Genomic DNA, 16,168 nt, shown 5'->3' with positions numbered 1-16,168 from the left:
TCAATTTTGGTTTGTTGGAAAAACCTGGTCCATTGGGTTGACTCTGCTGACATTTTGTCAGTGCTTGATGTTCACAGGAAGGTGACAAATGCAGAGGAAGCATGAACTATTCTCTAAGAAAGGAAGCTAAATCTGATAATGACTTTCTCTTCTTGCTCTTTGCAGGTATGACACAGAAGGAACAGGGGTTCTGAAAGGAGATATACTACTTAAAAAACTAGGAGCTGAGCTCCAAAATGGATCTTCAAACAATGCTAAAGTTTCTAGTAAAAAAAATGTATATATTGGTTAATTGAATCCATAGCTTTCAGTAACCTTCATGGCAATCAGAAAAAAATGGTCATGAAAAGTGAATCACTTGTGGGATAGGTTATGGATACACCTCTAGACAACTGGCTCAGAAGTAGTCAAGTCTTAAAATAGTTACTCTCTGTCTGTTGGCTGTCTGATAGCCTCTGTGCAATGAATTTTGTGGTTTTAGTTCAGCTGTTATTGGACTGAGTATCCACATCACAAATCTTACACTGCATTTGTTGTTTACTGTTACCATTCTCCGCTACTCTCTCTATCTGAGGTTTTTCTATAGTACTTATCAGAATAGCATCTAAACGCAACAAGTAATTTAGATCCTCCAAGTATTGTCTATAGAATGCTTATAGTTGTTTATGCTGGTTGCCTTTCCTAGGTTCTTGGAGTTTTTCTTCTCTGTGTCAATGTTACTTAAATACCCTGCACTATATGATGTTACCTATGCACAGACACCATGGTTATCTGCTCATTGCCTGTCTGTAACATCAGGGATAGAATCATCACGGACTTCTGGTTCCAAAAACATAGGCATCTACTACTTGAGTTAAAGAAAAACCTTTGTTACAAATATCTGTTAGGCTTTTATTCTCTTTATATAATACTCACAAGAGGGCAATATAATCATGAACAGGTCTGACAGTTGATCAGGTAACACATACGTTAGCAAATATATTACAAATACAGCAAACAGACCTGCAGTGAGAATACTTGTAATGTAAGTCTTTGTCATAGGGTCCAGCCGTCTAGCTTAGGGGTAGACCTGGGGAGCCTAATGCTTTCTGCATTCAGTTTCAGAGATGCATACAAATATGTGGCTTGATGTGTGAAGGATCTGCCTTGAATTTACCCAATGAGCAAAGACTGAATGGCTGTGAAGGAGGAATTGTTCTCTTACATCTCAGGGTGGTCCCTCGAAGTCAGAGTTAAAGCACATTGGTGGTAAAGTGTGAGGAAGCTTGCATTGATGCTGGCTTGCACTGTAAAACAGGTGTCATCAAACTTTTTCATTCTGTACACCACTTCTTGAGATCCTTTTATAGGATACCTCCCCTCCTAACTGTCTGGTTATGATTCCACTTATTCACTCTACTGGAGACAAGATGAAAATAACTTCACTTAAATGCAACCAATGCAGCTGCATGGTTATTTCTCTTCACCGTGTATCTTTGTTGCTTTTTTCGCTGTAGATGTGGGTCTCTGCTTGTTCCCTGCAGCCCCCACTGCTCTAATCTTTCCATCTCACTTTGCAGTTTAGTTCAGTCCTCCTGTGTGTTTGTTACCCCTCAAAATTTAGTGTCATTTGCAAATTTGATCCTGGTTAAATTTACACCCAAGAAATACTTTGTGAAGAAAGCAACAAAGGAGTTGTACAGTGTGCAGAGAAGTGATGTCTTTAAGTTTAATTGGATAAAAAAAGTACCTGGAAACTGAGTCTTGGGCTGTGCTTTAACTAACAGGAGGCATGACTGATTGAAGAAAGATGGCTGTTTCACCACTGTTAGGGCTTATCAGTAACTAGATCACGGAGAGTTACTGCTGTCTTCCCACCCTTTGACTCCTTCAGTACTATACAGTTTCAGTGCATTAGAGTAGTAGTATTTTTCTCACCGTATTACCTGTCTTCTTTTTGTTTATATTAAATACATAATTTTTAAACTTTTCTTTCTATATCACAACTGAAGGGCAAAGCAGAGAAATCTCAAAAGCAGAGTGGGAACGCAGAGCTTCACTTGACATAGAAAGGTGGCTGAAAGATAAATTCAGAGAAGGATTTAGAAATATGAAAGAAGAATTTGAAAAACATGACCCACAAAAAACAGGCAAGGTAAAATGCTTTTTAGTTTGTGAATCTAGTCTAAGTGGGGAAGCACCCACAGCAAATGATCTGGAGGCATTGTATGAGCTGTAATGAGATGTGACTCAAGGACTGTTGAATCCAAACCCCAATAGACTAACCAGCCAGCTGGTATTACTTAGTAGGGTTACTTAGAAAAGTGAGAAGAGCATTATTTGGTCCTTTGTGTTTACCAGTGTAGCAGTAATCTCCACATTTGTTGCTGAATTGCTGGAAAATGTATCCATTAATATTGTTTATATCCATGGGTTTGGTGGATGTGATGCTTCTAATAAGAAAATGGTCCCTTTTATATTAATAGGCACTAACAACTTGAGTAGCAAGTGTTTATTCCAAATGTTTAGAAAATCAGGACCAAGGCAAGCAGTTTAGCAAGACTGATTATGTGTAAAGGAGAGGACCAAACAAACAAGCCCAAAGTGTTTGCAATCTCTATTCATTATACTTTCTTTCTTGACACTTTTTATTAAGTTCCCAATGGTGGCCCAAGAGTATAAGTACCAACTCAGGGCAGACTTTTAAAAACTAGGGCACAAACTCCAAATTGGTTTTGAATTCTGAACTTACATTTCACCAATCAACTGCACCAAGTGCAAACTGTTCAGCCACATTAACAGCCTTAAACGGGATCCCAGACAGTCCCCTCGGACATTCCGACTTATCTTGCCACCCATGGGAGCACATCTCTGTGGTAAATGGCCTTTAAGACCAAGAATCACAACAAGATTCAGGTTATTCCTCATCACAAAGGACCACTCATTTACTCCAGGTCAGTTTTTCCTTGCACCAAAGACAATGTTTGTAGCCAGACCTATAATAAACTATATGAAGATTTATTAAATAATAGTTATTCAATACATTCTTGACAATCCACTAATGCTGGGGTTTGCAGATAGGCCTTAAGCTAAGCCTGCTCCAGGGCTTGATCCACAGCAGGATAAAAGAGCCACAGTGGAGGGGAGAACTCCTATCAATGGGACTGCTCATGGAGTAAAGTACTGTTCATTAGATAAAACCCTGGCTCCACTGAAGCCAATACAAAGGTTGCCATTGACTTCAGTGGAGTTGGGATTTTTGCCCATTATGAGTAAAGTGGCTGAATGTAGCCCTTGAACACTGAATAAATACAGTGATCATGCAACAGAATAAGTAATGAGAGAGCTCATCAGTGACATTCTGCATATTAAAGTTTTATTTAAATAAAGTGAAGTCTGATTCGCTTTTTTTTTTTTTTTTTTTTAAGGTGGGAAAAGAATCCTTCTTGTCAATCCTACAAAAATTTGACATGCATCTCAAAAAGGAGCATTTTAACCTTTTCCTGGCAAGATGTGGTCTTGAAAACAGTCAAACTGGGATCAATTATTTGGATCTTTTAAGGAACTTCCAGGATCGTAGTGACAGAGGGATCACACACAAAATTCTCTCTAATCCCAAGCATAAGTTCGTATGAAGTCGTCGCTTATTTATCGTTGCTTTCTCTGATTGTATGGCTTGGTAGAGCTGCACCAAATTTCCCAAGGTAGAATTAAGCTCAGTGACTCAGACCAGAGAGTGAAGTGATAATACAATCTAACGTCCCCTTATCCAGTTGAAAACCGCCTCTAGGATTTCCATAGGCCTCCTATGCTCTGCATCTGTGGAGGCTGCATCTAATTTTCATGAAATGCTTTGTGAAGTGGAAGCTTTCTTGCCTGACCAACAATGACAACCAGGAAAGAGTTAAAAGTCTAATATATTGCATTTCTGGCCGACAGCATTGTTTCTGTTATCCAATGGGGCTCATCAAGCCTACACTGTACCCTCTCTCCCTACAATGGTCCTGGAAAAATGGCAGATAGAGTTAGGGTAGGGCTCCCCTCTCTCTCCACATCCCCAAAAGAGAATCTCTCCGTTCTGGTAAGTGGGAAAGGTCTCCTCAATGCAAAGGTTTTTGTTGATTTGTTTTTTTTTAAAAAGTCCCTTAAATCAGGCCAATGCACCTTCCTCATCTTGGACACCACTGAGGGCTAGAGGTTATTCTGAACCTTGGCCTGTAGAAATTTTCATGTGCTGCCTAGTTCCCATTTGGAGTATGGGTGGTAGAATATAGACCATTAGGGAATATTGTACCACAGTGGGAGGTGTGCAACTTTGCTTGGGCTCATTTTCCCCAGAGCAGTTCTCAAGCAAGCAAAGTTTATTTTAACATTTGCCTTCTGAAGCAGGGTGACTTTTCCCCTGAATAAGTGGCTTGGTATAGAGCCATAAGCCATGGCCTTTCGCAGCTTGCATGACTTGGAAAGCTGGAGATAACTACTGCTAGATCGGGCCTCTAAAAACTGAATCTGCCTCCATGACAAGATAAATAACCTGAAATAACCCTGTTAACAAACAATAAAACTATCCATTTTGTCTTTGGAGAGACTCCCTTTTCAGTCTGAGCCATCCTTCCTCTGTGCTGTTCTCCTGCCCTCTGCTGTGGGAGTTTCAGTACCAGAAGAACTTTAAAGACTGTCACAAAATTCAGCTGAACATTAACGAAATGTGAACAGAAAAGTAACAGTCCACGAGTAAATGAATTATTTCACGATCCTATTTAATGAAATACTTAATCCATTGAAATAATGTTTATTTCTCAGAAATAGATAATACCATTTTTCTTTTCAAATCTTCATATTTTTAAAAGGTCTTCAAGGCCATTTTGTATTTACAACAAAATAATGTGGCCAATGCTGTCATTACAGTTGTTCATTATTTGCTAAGCAGACCAATAATATGCTTGATGCTGTGGCCCAGAGATGTTACAAGCTAAAATATAAACAAATAAGACAAGGTATGTTGGAGACCCATAGGAAGGAGCTACCATAGTTAATTCAGATTTTATTCTGTATTGTTTCATCATGTGGAGATATTACTCTTCTTATTGGTTACGAACACTTGGGCCTTTGGTCCTTGCATCAGATTCATCTGAAGTTTGTATAAATTCTTAGAAAGGTACTGTCATGTTCTGTTGCTCAGAGCAAAATTCTGATGTCTTGTTGTGTTGGAGCACTGGGTGCGGGAAGAGAACTGGTGACCTTATTCTCACCTGTGCAGGAGCAGGACAGAAGACAGCTAGTATTTCTATGAGCAGCTGAAGGAGTAGGCTGACATGTCTGGAGGCACTCCATAGACCTAAAATGGTGTGGTCTACTAGAATAGGAGCATGGCATGGAGCCTGGGCCCTTGCACAGGCGCACACCCTGTCAGCGGGCATTGAGAAAAGTGCACATGACTCTGCTTTGTAACAGTAGTAGGGGGCATAGCTGAGCACCCTGGGCTGATCCAAAGCTCATGGAAGTAAATGGAAAAACTCTCTCTGATGTCAGTGGGATTTGGTTTAAGCCCATTGTACTAATCCCATTTTGCTCTGCTTTAGCATAATGACTTCAGGGCTCTTTGTTTAGCCATCATCACTCACCTACCTAAGAATGCACATCATCATAGTAAGGCCAGGATTTGGTCTTAATATTTTTCTCTTAAAACAAGATTGTCTTGTATAACTTTTGTAATTGTTGTCTTGCTTTCTGTTCCTCAGTCATGCACGCTGCAGAAGGCCATCACTAAAATGATGTTAGCATGATTTAGAGAACCCGCGGGTGTGCAGGAGAGCCTGAGCACAGAGGAGTATCTTATCTTCTGCTTCTCCAACTAACATCTAGAAATAACATTCCAACAGACCATCCATCGGTGGTCTGTTGCTGATGGTATCCTAGTAATGGTAGCCTGTAAGCTGTTGAAATGGAGTTATTATAAAGCACACCAAGGGTGTGTTTGTAGTGTTTCATATCCGCAGCGAGTTTCTGAACAATAGCACAGACCCAACCGTCTAGCCATAACGTGTGTGGAGAGATGCGAGCTAGTACATTATTTTCAAAAGCGTGGTTATACTTTGGAAAGTGACTGTAGTTATGGCACTGTGTTGTTCCATGTTTATTCTCTCTCGGCACCTTCCAGAGCTGAGAACCAGCTAGTCAGCGAACATTTTCGTTCCCTTGAATCTGGATTTTTGGGTGGAACACTGTTCTGTCAGAAATCTCTTGACCAGCTCTAGCTGCAGCACAAGAATATCAATAGAATAGAGAAGGTATGTGTGATATCTGTACTAATCCTTGCTTTTAAATTGCATCCTTTGTAGATTTAATCGTGAAGGGAGCATCAGCCCAGCTTCCACTCTGACTGCAATTGAGGCAAAGTTGGCAAATTTGTTTCAATCTGAATTCCTTTCACTCTTGGCCACTTTCCAGTAAGTGTCTGATGAAATTTTTTCTTGTTCTGTTTATGACAGATTGTGAGCTAGAACTATTGAAGGTGCTAAAATAGAGAGACTCCACGAACACTGGAAATACAAATTTAGAATGAAAGAAAAGGAGTTTTTGCAGGAGACAATGTTTTAGGGCAGGAGTTGACAACCTTTCAGACGTGGTGTGCCGAGTCTTCATTTATTCATTCTAATTTAAGGTTTTGTGTGCCGGTAATACATTTTAATGTTTTTTAGAAGGTCTCTCTCTATAAGTCTATATATTATATAACTAAACTAGTGTTGTATTGTAAAATAAACAGGGTTTTCAAAATGTTTAAGAAGCTTCATTTAAAATGAAATTAAAATGTTGATCTTATCCTGCCGGCGCGCTCAGCCCGCTGCTGGTCTGGGGTTCTGTTCACCTAGGCTGGCAGCAGGCTGAGCGGGGCCTGTGGCCGGGACCCAGGCTGGCAAGGGTCCATCAGCCAGAACCCCAGACCAGCAGTGGGCTGTGCGGGGCTGGCGGACAGGACCCAGAGGGTTGGGGGCAGAGGGCTGGAGTCAGGGCTGGGGGCTGGGTATGTGAGGGGGAGTAGGTATCAGGGCAGAGGGGGTGCTGGGTATGGGTGGGGGTGCCAGAGTCAGGGCTAGGGTTGTGGGTGGGGTGGGATGAAAGAGTCAAGTAGAGGGCTGGGTATGTATGAGGGAGGTACAAGGCTCAGGGCAGGGGCCTGGGAGGGTGCGGGGCTCAGGGCAGAGGGCGTGGTGTGTGTGTGTGGGGGGGTCAGGAATCGGGGGAGAGTGCTAGGTGACTGCCCCCCTAAAAACTCTCAACCCCGCTGCTCCTTGTCCCCTGACTACCCCCTCCTGGGACCTTTGCCCCCAACTGCCCCCCAGGACCCCACCCCCTATCTAAGCCTCCCTGTTCCTTGTCCCCAGACTGGACTCTACCTCCTACCTGTCCCCTGACTGCCCCGACCCTCATCCACACCCTTGTCCCCAGCCAGACCCCGGGAACCCCCATGCCTATCCAACCACTCCATCTCCTGACAGGACTCTCAGAACTCCCGACCCATCCAACCCCCACCCCACTCCCTGCCTGCCCCAATCCCTTTCCACACCCCTGCCTCTTGACAGGACCCCCAGAACTCCCAACTCGTACAACCCCCCAGCTCCTTGTCCCCTGACCACCCCCTACAGAGACCCCCAACCCTAACTTCCCCCCCAGGACCCTCCTTGCTCCCGGTCCCCTGACTGCCTTGACCCCTATTCACCCCCTGCCCCCTCACAAACCCCGGGACTCCCATGCCCCATCCAACCCCCCCTCATCCCTAAACACCCCCTGGAATCCCACCCTCCTATCCAATCTGCCCTGCTCCCTGCCCCCACCCCTTGTCCAACCCCCCAGCCCTAGGTCCCTTACCATGAGGCTCCACACAGAGCTACATACGCTGCTCTGCGGGAGCACACAGCCCCGTCCCTCCGGTTGAGCAGGGAGCATGTCTGCCTCCCCACGGAGCCAAAACTCTGCCCTCGGGAACGCGCAGCCCCGACCCCCAGAGCGCTGTGCGTGGCGGCAGGGCTCCAGGGGAGGGGATAAGGTGGGGGAGGGGCTGGCAGCTTGCTACTCTCAGCCCCGCGTTCCGGCCTGGGATCGCGGACCCCACAGCTTGCCATGCCGGGAGAGTGGGGCCATTTGCCCACCCCATGCACATGGCTATGCTTCTGCTCCCTGCCCCCGCGGGGGAAGTGGAGGGCAGAGGAGAGCGCGCCGGGCTGGGCAGGATTTTTAGTGGCATGCTGGAGTCCCGGCAGGCTCCAGCGTGCCATTAAAAATTGGCTCGCGTGCCGTCTTTGGCACGCGTGCCATGGGTTGCCGACCCCTGTTTTAGGCCCTGATCCTGTGGTGGGGTGGAACTGTGTGGATCCCCCTGCAGAGTTCCATTGTTGTTGAATAGGTTGATTTCTGTTGGACTCTTTAGTGAGGTTCTGTACAGATAAGATCCCTTTGCAGGCCTGGAACCTTAGCAAGGGTTCCAGAGACTAATCAAGATCTCATTAAAAGCCAATGACCCCTCAGTAGCCTCTGTATTATTGAGAAGATGGCATCATCACCAACCTCCTTTTCAGAGAAGTGTGAGTGATTGTGAAAAAATGACCACTATTAGTTTATTTCATTAAAACATATATTTGGTAGACCTTTCTGCCTCATAGTGAGAGTTGTTCCATAGGCCCTGACCCTGCAAAGTGCAGAGTGCCCTCAGTCCCCATGACAGCAGGCAAACCTGAAGTGCCAGATCCTCAGCCCCACTTTGTCACCTTTGCCTGCTCCTGCAGGGTAAAGATGACAGAAAGGTGGCTTAAATAGCCAGCTGGGGATGCTCTTTATGGAGGTGAACCCCTGGGTGGTGTAGAACTGGGCTAGCTGGCTATGCATCACTGATTCCTGGCACCCCTGCTATAGGGTGTGTGGCTGGAGTGCTCTGTGTTCTGAAGAGCTTTTCCTATTACTCCCTCAGGCTGCTAGAACTTGTGCTGGTGGCCCCTAGGGTCAAGGAGGGTGCTGAAAAGCCAACTGTGCCCACTCTCTCCTTAGCTACGTGAGGTTGTGGTGTCCCTCGGGATTTGCCCACAGCTACAAATAGATCCCAGGCCCTGCATTTATTGCTGCAGGAACTCAGCTAGAAACTGGGACTCTCTCAGTGTTACAGCCCTTGAGTTTTGAGGGAGCTGATGGATTTGTTTTCAGTCATAGACAGACCATTAAAATCACAGTTTAGCCTGTAACTCTTGACAGTGCGCCTTTTAAATGATTCACTGGTGCATTCTGTTAAGATCCAAGTCATTGAAGGTTTGCAACTGATATGCCATATACTCGGGTAATCAATAGACAGACTACGGAACAAATCCAGATAGCCAGATGCTTTTGAACCCCAAAATCTTTTTATTTACTTATTATTATCATTATTATTGGGGTTTTTTCCTGTGGTGTCTGACCCTTGACTATACCTTGACCATGAAATTTGGACCTTGACAAAAAAATAACTGACTACCTCAACTATACATGAAAAGTAGTCATTGTCCTAAATCCTGTCTCCAGCAAAGTCAGACTAGTCTGAATATGCATCAGGGAATTCCTTGAGAGCTGAGGGGCAAAGGAAATAGGAATTCTCCCATATAGCCTCACATGGGGAGTAGTTTTCCTGGTGCCTGCACCCTCCCTGACCAGTGCAGCCAGACCACTTCTCCTGTGGCAGGGCCTTGCACACTTGTGGAAGAAGAGGCAAGGTTTGACCCTTATCGCACAAGGTAGATGACATAGAAGAAACCTTGGAATGGCCCAGAATGATCTAGCTGTGTCCTTTCACTAATCTAGGGCTCACTTGTTTTCAATATGCAGGAAAATATGTTTTCTGAACGTCATGGGGTCTGATCCCTTTTTCTGTATTTCTCAGAAAAATTGACAGGTTGCAGAGAGAGGTCATTAGTCAGCAGGAGTTTCAAGCAGCAGTTGAGAGCCGGTAAGAATGAGTTTCTTTTGTTCCCTTCATTTATGATCATGAAGTTGTTGTAGACAAGTTTTAATTTCATAGGGATGTTTCCTTAATACTCAGCTTTTCACATTGCCTGCTGCTGCATGTGTCCGTGTCATGAACACATTGCATTTCAGTGTTGGTGAGGCCATGTGAAATGACCAAAGGTGTTGAGAAGGCAGGGAAATAATGGATTTTTTCAGTCAGTTTTTTTTTTCTCGTTTAAACTACAATTGTGTGAAAAGAGCAGTTTTCTTCTTAAGATAGAAAAAAGGGGGTGTGTTACATACAAAATAACTGGATCTGACTCTCCACTCTGTTCCATTGGTTTTATGCTAGTGGAACCCCGGTGTTTTCAGTGGAGTGGCACCACTGTAAAACTAGTGTAATGGAGCAGAGAATCAGGCCCTCTTGGTGCCTTGCACCAATTCAAACTGATGAATGAGAAAACAAAGGCCTGATCCTGAAAGGTCTGAGCACCTTCATTTCTCACTGAAGTCAATGGGAGTGAGGTACTTGGCTTCTCACAGGATCAGGCTTTAACAGAATCTCCAATCCGTAGTATAAAATCACTCCCAACAGGCCAAACAAACATGACTTGTGCCTTGAAATGATCAGTCACAATTCATAGTGTATTGAAAATAGACCAGGTGGTTTGTTGTTGATTATCCCTTGATTTTATTTGACAGTTCTTAGATACCATGGTTTCTCCTTTAGTTCTACTTATTTGCTTCTAAATTAAATTCTGTTATCATTGGGCATATGGTCTGCTTCTTCTAAACAAAATGATGGAAAGGGAACGTTTATGTGAAAAACAACATGGCTAGTCTTTGGTTCTCTGAAGATGTGCTCCATGATCCTCTCATTGGGAGAAAGAGAGACATAACTGTGGCCAGAAAATTAATGTGGGTTATGGACTCAGAGATATTTATATTCCATTTCACTAGGTTTTTATACTGTGTCCATCACCAGGATAATATTGCTGCTTCACTGTAATTGTCTTTGAGAAATGAACCACAATGAGTCATATGTGCAAAGGTTTCAATTTGATTTTTTTAAAGCAAGTTTTGTTAATGTTGAAACATTTTGCCACTAGATGGCGGAGTACCCTTTGTTTGGAAGCCATAGTCTTGCTTGCAAATGTTTGGCTGGATTCAGCGTTCCTTATCTATGCTCAATCAGGCAAAATTCCCACTGATTTGCTTGAGTGAAGAGAGGGTAAAGAGTACTGTCAGAAAGTATATAGCTCTTCAACAGTGCTAACATGTATTTTTACCTTAAATATTCCCTAGCGCAATAGATATCTTAACTGAATTCAGCTTATAAAAGGATGAGAGATAGAGTTTGACATAGATAATAAAGTTTAAACAGAAGAAAAACTGGATCCATTTTGACTGCAACTAAATCACAACTCAGTGGCTGCGATTTCTTCAGAGAATCATTGCTCCGGTGCACAACCCACACAAACTACACCAAATCCTGAAATACTTCATCAGGCCTTCAGATAAAGAGGAGAGAAAAGTTTTGAGTACTGGGCTAAGTGAAGACTTCTGAATTTGACCCAGGATACTTTATACTGGCAATTTCTGCTCAGTCTAAAGACCCTGTTAACCTCTCAAAAGAGGCAATGGGTCTGATTCTCAATTTGGTTACATCAGTTTCACCTGACTGTACCTCCACTGATTTCAGTACTGTAGCACTGGTGTAAAACTGATATAATCATGTGGAGAATCAGGCCCCAAGACCTGATCTATGTTGGGGTACATTTGTTGGGGTTATTATGGAGTCTTAAGGCTGTTAAGGAGTAGGAAGGATTCTTCACTGCCTTGTGACTTATGTACAGCTGTGCAAAGTGGATGTAAAACATCTCCATTGTGAATTGGTAGCATTACAAGTCCACTGTGACTGACTCTAACCAGGTGTAAATGGCTGCGCTGTGATTTTGTAGGCATCATATTTTTAATTGTTGAAACTGTAACTGAATGGGAATCAAGGGTGAAATGCACACAAAACTGAAGTCTCTGGGAATTTTGCCATTGACTTTAGTGGGATCAGAATTTTACCTCTAGGTAGACAACCTTAACTAGAAATTTCCAAACTTCTGTACTTGTATGTTTTTGGAAGTCTAATGTTTAGGTACCAAAGAGTTGGCTCCCTTAAAAAGCATGTGTAAAAATTAACAAAGATTTTGTCTGGGCATGTAACATTCCAAATACAGCTGTTCAAAAAAACAGGAGAAAGATTTCAACATTTTGAAGTATCTATTTTGCAGGGTTTAAAATGGGCCCAGTTCCCATTTTTTTACTAAACTTTTCGTGGCATTTTAACCATTTTTAAACAATATTTAATGAAACTTTCTAACAAAATCATGGTCAACATGTTCAAGTTACCAAAATACAGGCGATTTTTTTCTTTTTACTGAAAATTAGGTGTCTGGTAAATGAAAAATGTTGATAATAATTTAAAAATTATTTTGATTTTTTTTTTAAAGTGGGGTAGAAAAAACTGTAAAAAAAAAAATTCAGTAACATCAACTCTTTTTGAAAATGTTTTGTTTGAGAAGAGAGGCTATTTTTGGAGAAATTTTTCATGCAAAAAGTTTTGACCTGCTCTGATTGTCAGTGAGTGTGTGACTGTTGTTCTCTGTCCCTCCCTGTATTCTCTCCACAAGCTGAAGTTGCCCAAGCTTTCTGCTGATGCACTTCTCCATGAGCATTTTGAATACACAAAATTTTGGAAGACAAAAACACAGTGCTGGAAAAACTTTTATTTTGAGGCCTCAACACTTTGCAAAGTCATTTTCTGAGGACTTGAAAAATCAACTGAACATAATTAGCTAAAAAATTGCACTAAATTTTATAAAACATGTAAGTAATTTTGCTCCATCACATTATTCATTCTTCTTTTAATGTTGGTCTGTACTAAATTATACAGGGGCAAATCCTGTTTATAATGGGTGAGTGGGAAAGCTAGATAGCATTGCATGGTGAGTTACACTGTAACACATTTATGGTGCCAGGGAGTTCCTTCTATTGCATCTTACAGTATCACCCATGGCACAATTTGTGCAATGCTGTTTGCTGCTCCCTTCTTCAGGAGCAGCCTGCTCATAGTAATCGCTACCAGCTTGATCTTGTTAGGGATGGCAGCATACACACTTGTTGGATCATGATTGGGGTCTTTAGGCATCACTGTTGTGTCAATAATATGACAAATTTCCTCCTCTCCCTTGGTGGGTCCTGCGCTTATTGGCAGATTTGCTCACCTCAGTGATCTTCCCCACAGTCTGGATCAACTCCTCCTGTGTTGGATCAGGAGTTGGGAGGTTTGGGGGAAACCCGGGCCCACCCTCTACTCCAGGTTCCAGCCCAGGGCCCTATGGATTGCAGCTGTCTATAGTGCCTCCTGTAACAGCTGCATGACAGCTACAACTCCCTGGGTTACTTCCCCATGGCCTCCTCCAAACACCTTCTTTATCCTCACCACAGGACCACCCTCCTGGTGTCTGATAATACTTGTACTCCTTAGTCCTCCAGCAGCACCCCCTCTCACTCTTAGCTCCTTGTGCCTCTTCCTCACACACACTTCCTCTCCTCTAACTCCCCCCGCCTGACTGGAGTGAGCTCCTTTTTAAACCCAGGTGCCTTGATTGGTTGCAGGTGATCTAATCAGCCTGTCTGCCTTAATTGGTTCTAGCAGGTTCCTAATTACTCTACTGCAGCCCCTGCTCTGGTCACTCAGGGAACAGAACCCTGCTTCTCCTGGGGCCAGGAGTAGCTCTCCCTTCGACCGCTCCGCTGCAGAGGAAGGAGGGAGAGGGCTGCTGCTGCTGCTGTTCCTGCTGGCGTGATGGCCCCCTTGCTGCTGCTGCCTTTCTGCTTTCTGCTGCTCCCTGCGGCGTAGACACCACTCCCAACCCCTCTCTTGCTATCTGCTAGCTGGCTGCGGAGTACATTCCCCCCCCCCTCGGTTCCTGCTGTTACTCCATTCTACAGCCCTGAGGGGAAGGGGCTGCTGCCTGCTGCCCAGAGGGGATTGAGATCCGCTCTTGTTGCTAGGACACCTTCGAGCGGTCCCTCCTGCCCTGGACACCAGACACCACCACCTGGACTGCTGGCTGCTTGTGCATCTGCGAGACTGTTGGAGGCCAGAGAGAGAGGAACGGGAAGGAGACCACCCGCTGTGGAGACACGTGAAACCATGTGGAGGGTTATTCTGCGACTGAGTCTGTTGTGGGTTGACTGGTTGTTGTACACCGGGTGTGGCGTGGAGTCCCCCGGCCTTGGTTCCCCTTTCGCTCCCACCACATCGTTGCCCCGCACCACTGCTATGGCTGTTTCCTACTGTTTTAGAACATCCTTCCTTGGCTGAGCTGCTCGCCTGACCCCACACGCCACTTCCATTGTTTGGCCGCAGCACAGCAGCCACCATTTGACTTTTGTGCAGAGTTTGGCGCACCACCTCGCCTCCGCCCCCCTTTGGACTAGCCCTATCCTTTTTTATCTGCCCACTGTTTCCTCTTCCCTGTAGTTTTGCCCCAGCCCTTCAGGTGTGCCTGTCGTCCTTCTACCATTCCAGCTACCCTTCCCCCCACCTGCCCCCCAGCCTGATTGTCCCCCCCTCGTTCCCACGCCCCTCCATGCTGCCCTTCCCATTTGTTCCCCTAGTCATGCCCCACCCCCCGCCGTTGTTCCCCCCCTATCCCATAGTGCAACGAGGCCGAATCCCTCGCTTTGTTGCCTGAACCCTCCACTCCTATCCCTGTGCTCCACGCCCTAGCACTTCCCTTCTGACCCTCCTCCCCTGCTTGCAGCCTACGAGGTTGTTGCTCCTCTCTTCCCTACCCCTCTCTGTTTGTTCCCCTCGCTTCTTATGCGGACCGCGCGGACCACCGCATGCTCCCAATTGCCCCTCTCCACTGCCCCGTCCACGCCCCACCTCACCTCGACTCCGCTGCCGATCCACCTACCTCCGCCCCTGCTGGGGCACTGGCGGCAGCGAGTACTGGGGAGACCTCCACTGCTGCCACGTCCCTCCCCCCTTCCGATTCAGGGGGAACCCCCCCAACCGGTGGGAAGGGTCGGGGTGGGAAGAAGGGTAAGGGCCCCGCTAAAAAGGCCAGGCCCTCCATGGCGGAAACTGCTCCCGCTGCCGCTGCCCCACTTCCGGCTGCGGCATCCCTCTGCCAGCGGGCCTCGATCTGGGCGACCTCACCTCGGTCCCCCTGTCCCCGAGTTCCCTTCCCCCTGACCGATCCTTCTGCTCCCGCCTCTGAGGGTCCCCTGGATTCTTCCATCAACCCGGCTGCGGGTGGCACCCTGTTGACGGCCGCCGAGCCCCTTGGGGCGACGGCCAGTGCCCCGCTGCCAAGGTCCAGTTCCCAGGGGGTGTCTCTCTTGGGTGTGGAGGACCCGCCCTCCTTCCTAGGCGGGGACCCCATTGACGAACATCTATCTCTGGATGCCGAGGCTGCCACACGTGCCACATCATTAGGGGTCCCCTTCCCACTTCCCAGATCCCTGAGCCTGGCCAGGAGGAGCCACTGTCCAGTGGCTCACCTATAGGGGCTCAGGATCCTGCCTCTGCCCCCTTCTCAGATTCTCTCCCTGATCCCTGTCCTACTGCTGTTAGCCCTGTCCTTGTCCCCCCAACCTCCTGTGATGCCAGTGCCGCCCCTGGGAATGCCTCCCAGGGTGCAGCTTCACTAGTTTTCTCTTGTCCCGACCCACCGGGGGCTGCTGTTCTCCTTCCGCCACCCCTTGTTGAACTGGGGAGTGGGGCGGATCGCGTGGCGTCAGCCCATCGGACGCCACGTCGGGGGTCTGCCCCCTGCCTGCCCGCCTTGGTGGGCCACGGGGCTGTGACGGGGGCCCCACTGGGGGACAGTCATCGATCAGTGACCCCACCCCCCCATGCGCTGAGGGAGGAGCTGCGGGAGTTCCTCGAGGACGTCCGTGGCTCCCGTAACAAAGTCCAGCTTGCGCTCTGGCGGTGGGGGGATTTCCATCAGATCCTCCAGGCCTCGAGGGCCCTCATGGGGGAGGGTAAGAGGACTGGGAAGCAGGCCGCCGTGGCCTACCAGCGGATCCGCCTCTTCCGTGACTCTTTACTCACCTATGGGGTAGGTCACGGATTGCTGCGCGGCCTGCCGGAGGCTGTGGGCGTGTCTGCTGGCGAGGATCCCCCCCAGCCCTCCTCATGGCACCGATC

General features: G+C 46.4%; 1 protein-coding gene across 1 annotated transcript in view; it reads left to right on the top strand.

Moving 5' to 3' along the window:
• Positions 1-172: 172 nt before the first annotated feature.
• LOC116836654 (EF-hand calcium-binding domain-containing protein 6-like) overlaps positions 173-16,168 on the top strand; it is a 100,040-nt gene continuing 84,044 nt past the window's right edge. Inside the window, exons 1-5 of the mRNA XM_032800399.2 lie at positions 173-266; positions 1,992-2,134; positions 3,408-3,604; positions 6,321-6,428; positions 9,881-9,946. Of these exons, the coding sequence (XP_032656290.2) occupies positions 2,090-2,134; positions 3,408-3,604; positions 6,321-6,428; positions 9,881-9,946 (416 nt within the window). The 5' untranslated portion in view covers positions 173-266; positions 1,992-2,089. The remainder of the gene's footprint in view (positions 267-1,991; positions 2,135-3,407; positions 3,605-6,320; positions 6,429-9,880; positions 9,947-16,168) is intronic.

The sequence above is a fragment of the Chelonoidis abingdonii genome, chromosome 5 (assembly GCF_003597395.2).
Source record: "Chelonoidis abingdonii isolate Lonesome George chromosome 5, CheloAbing_2.0, whole genome shotgun sequence".
In the NCBI taxonomy this organism is placed as follows: Eukaryota; Metazoa; Chordata; order Testudines; family Testudinidae; genus Chelonoidis; species Chelonoidis abingdonii.
This window is presented reverse-complemented; position numbering and strand designations above follow the sequence as displayed.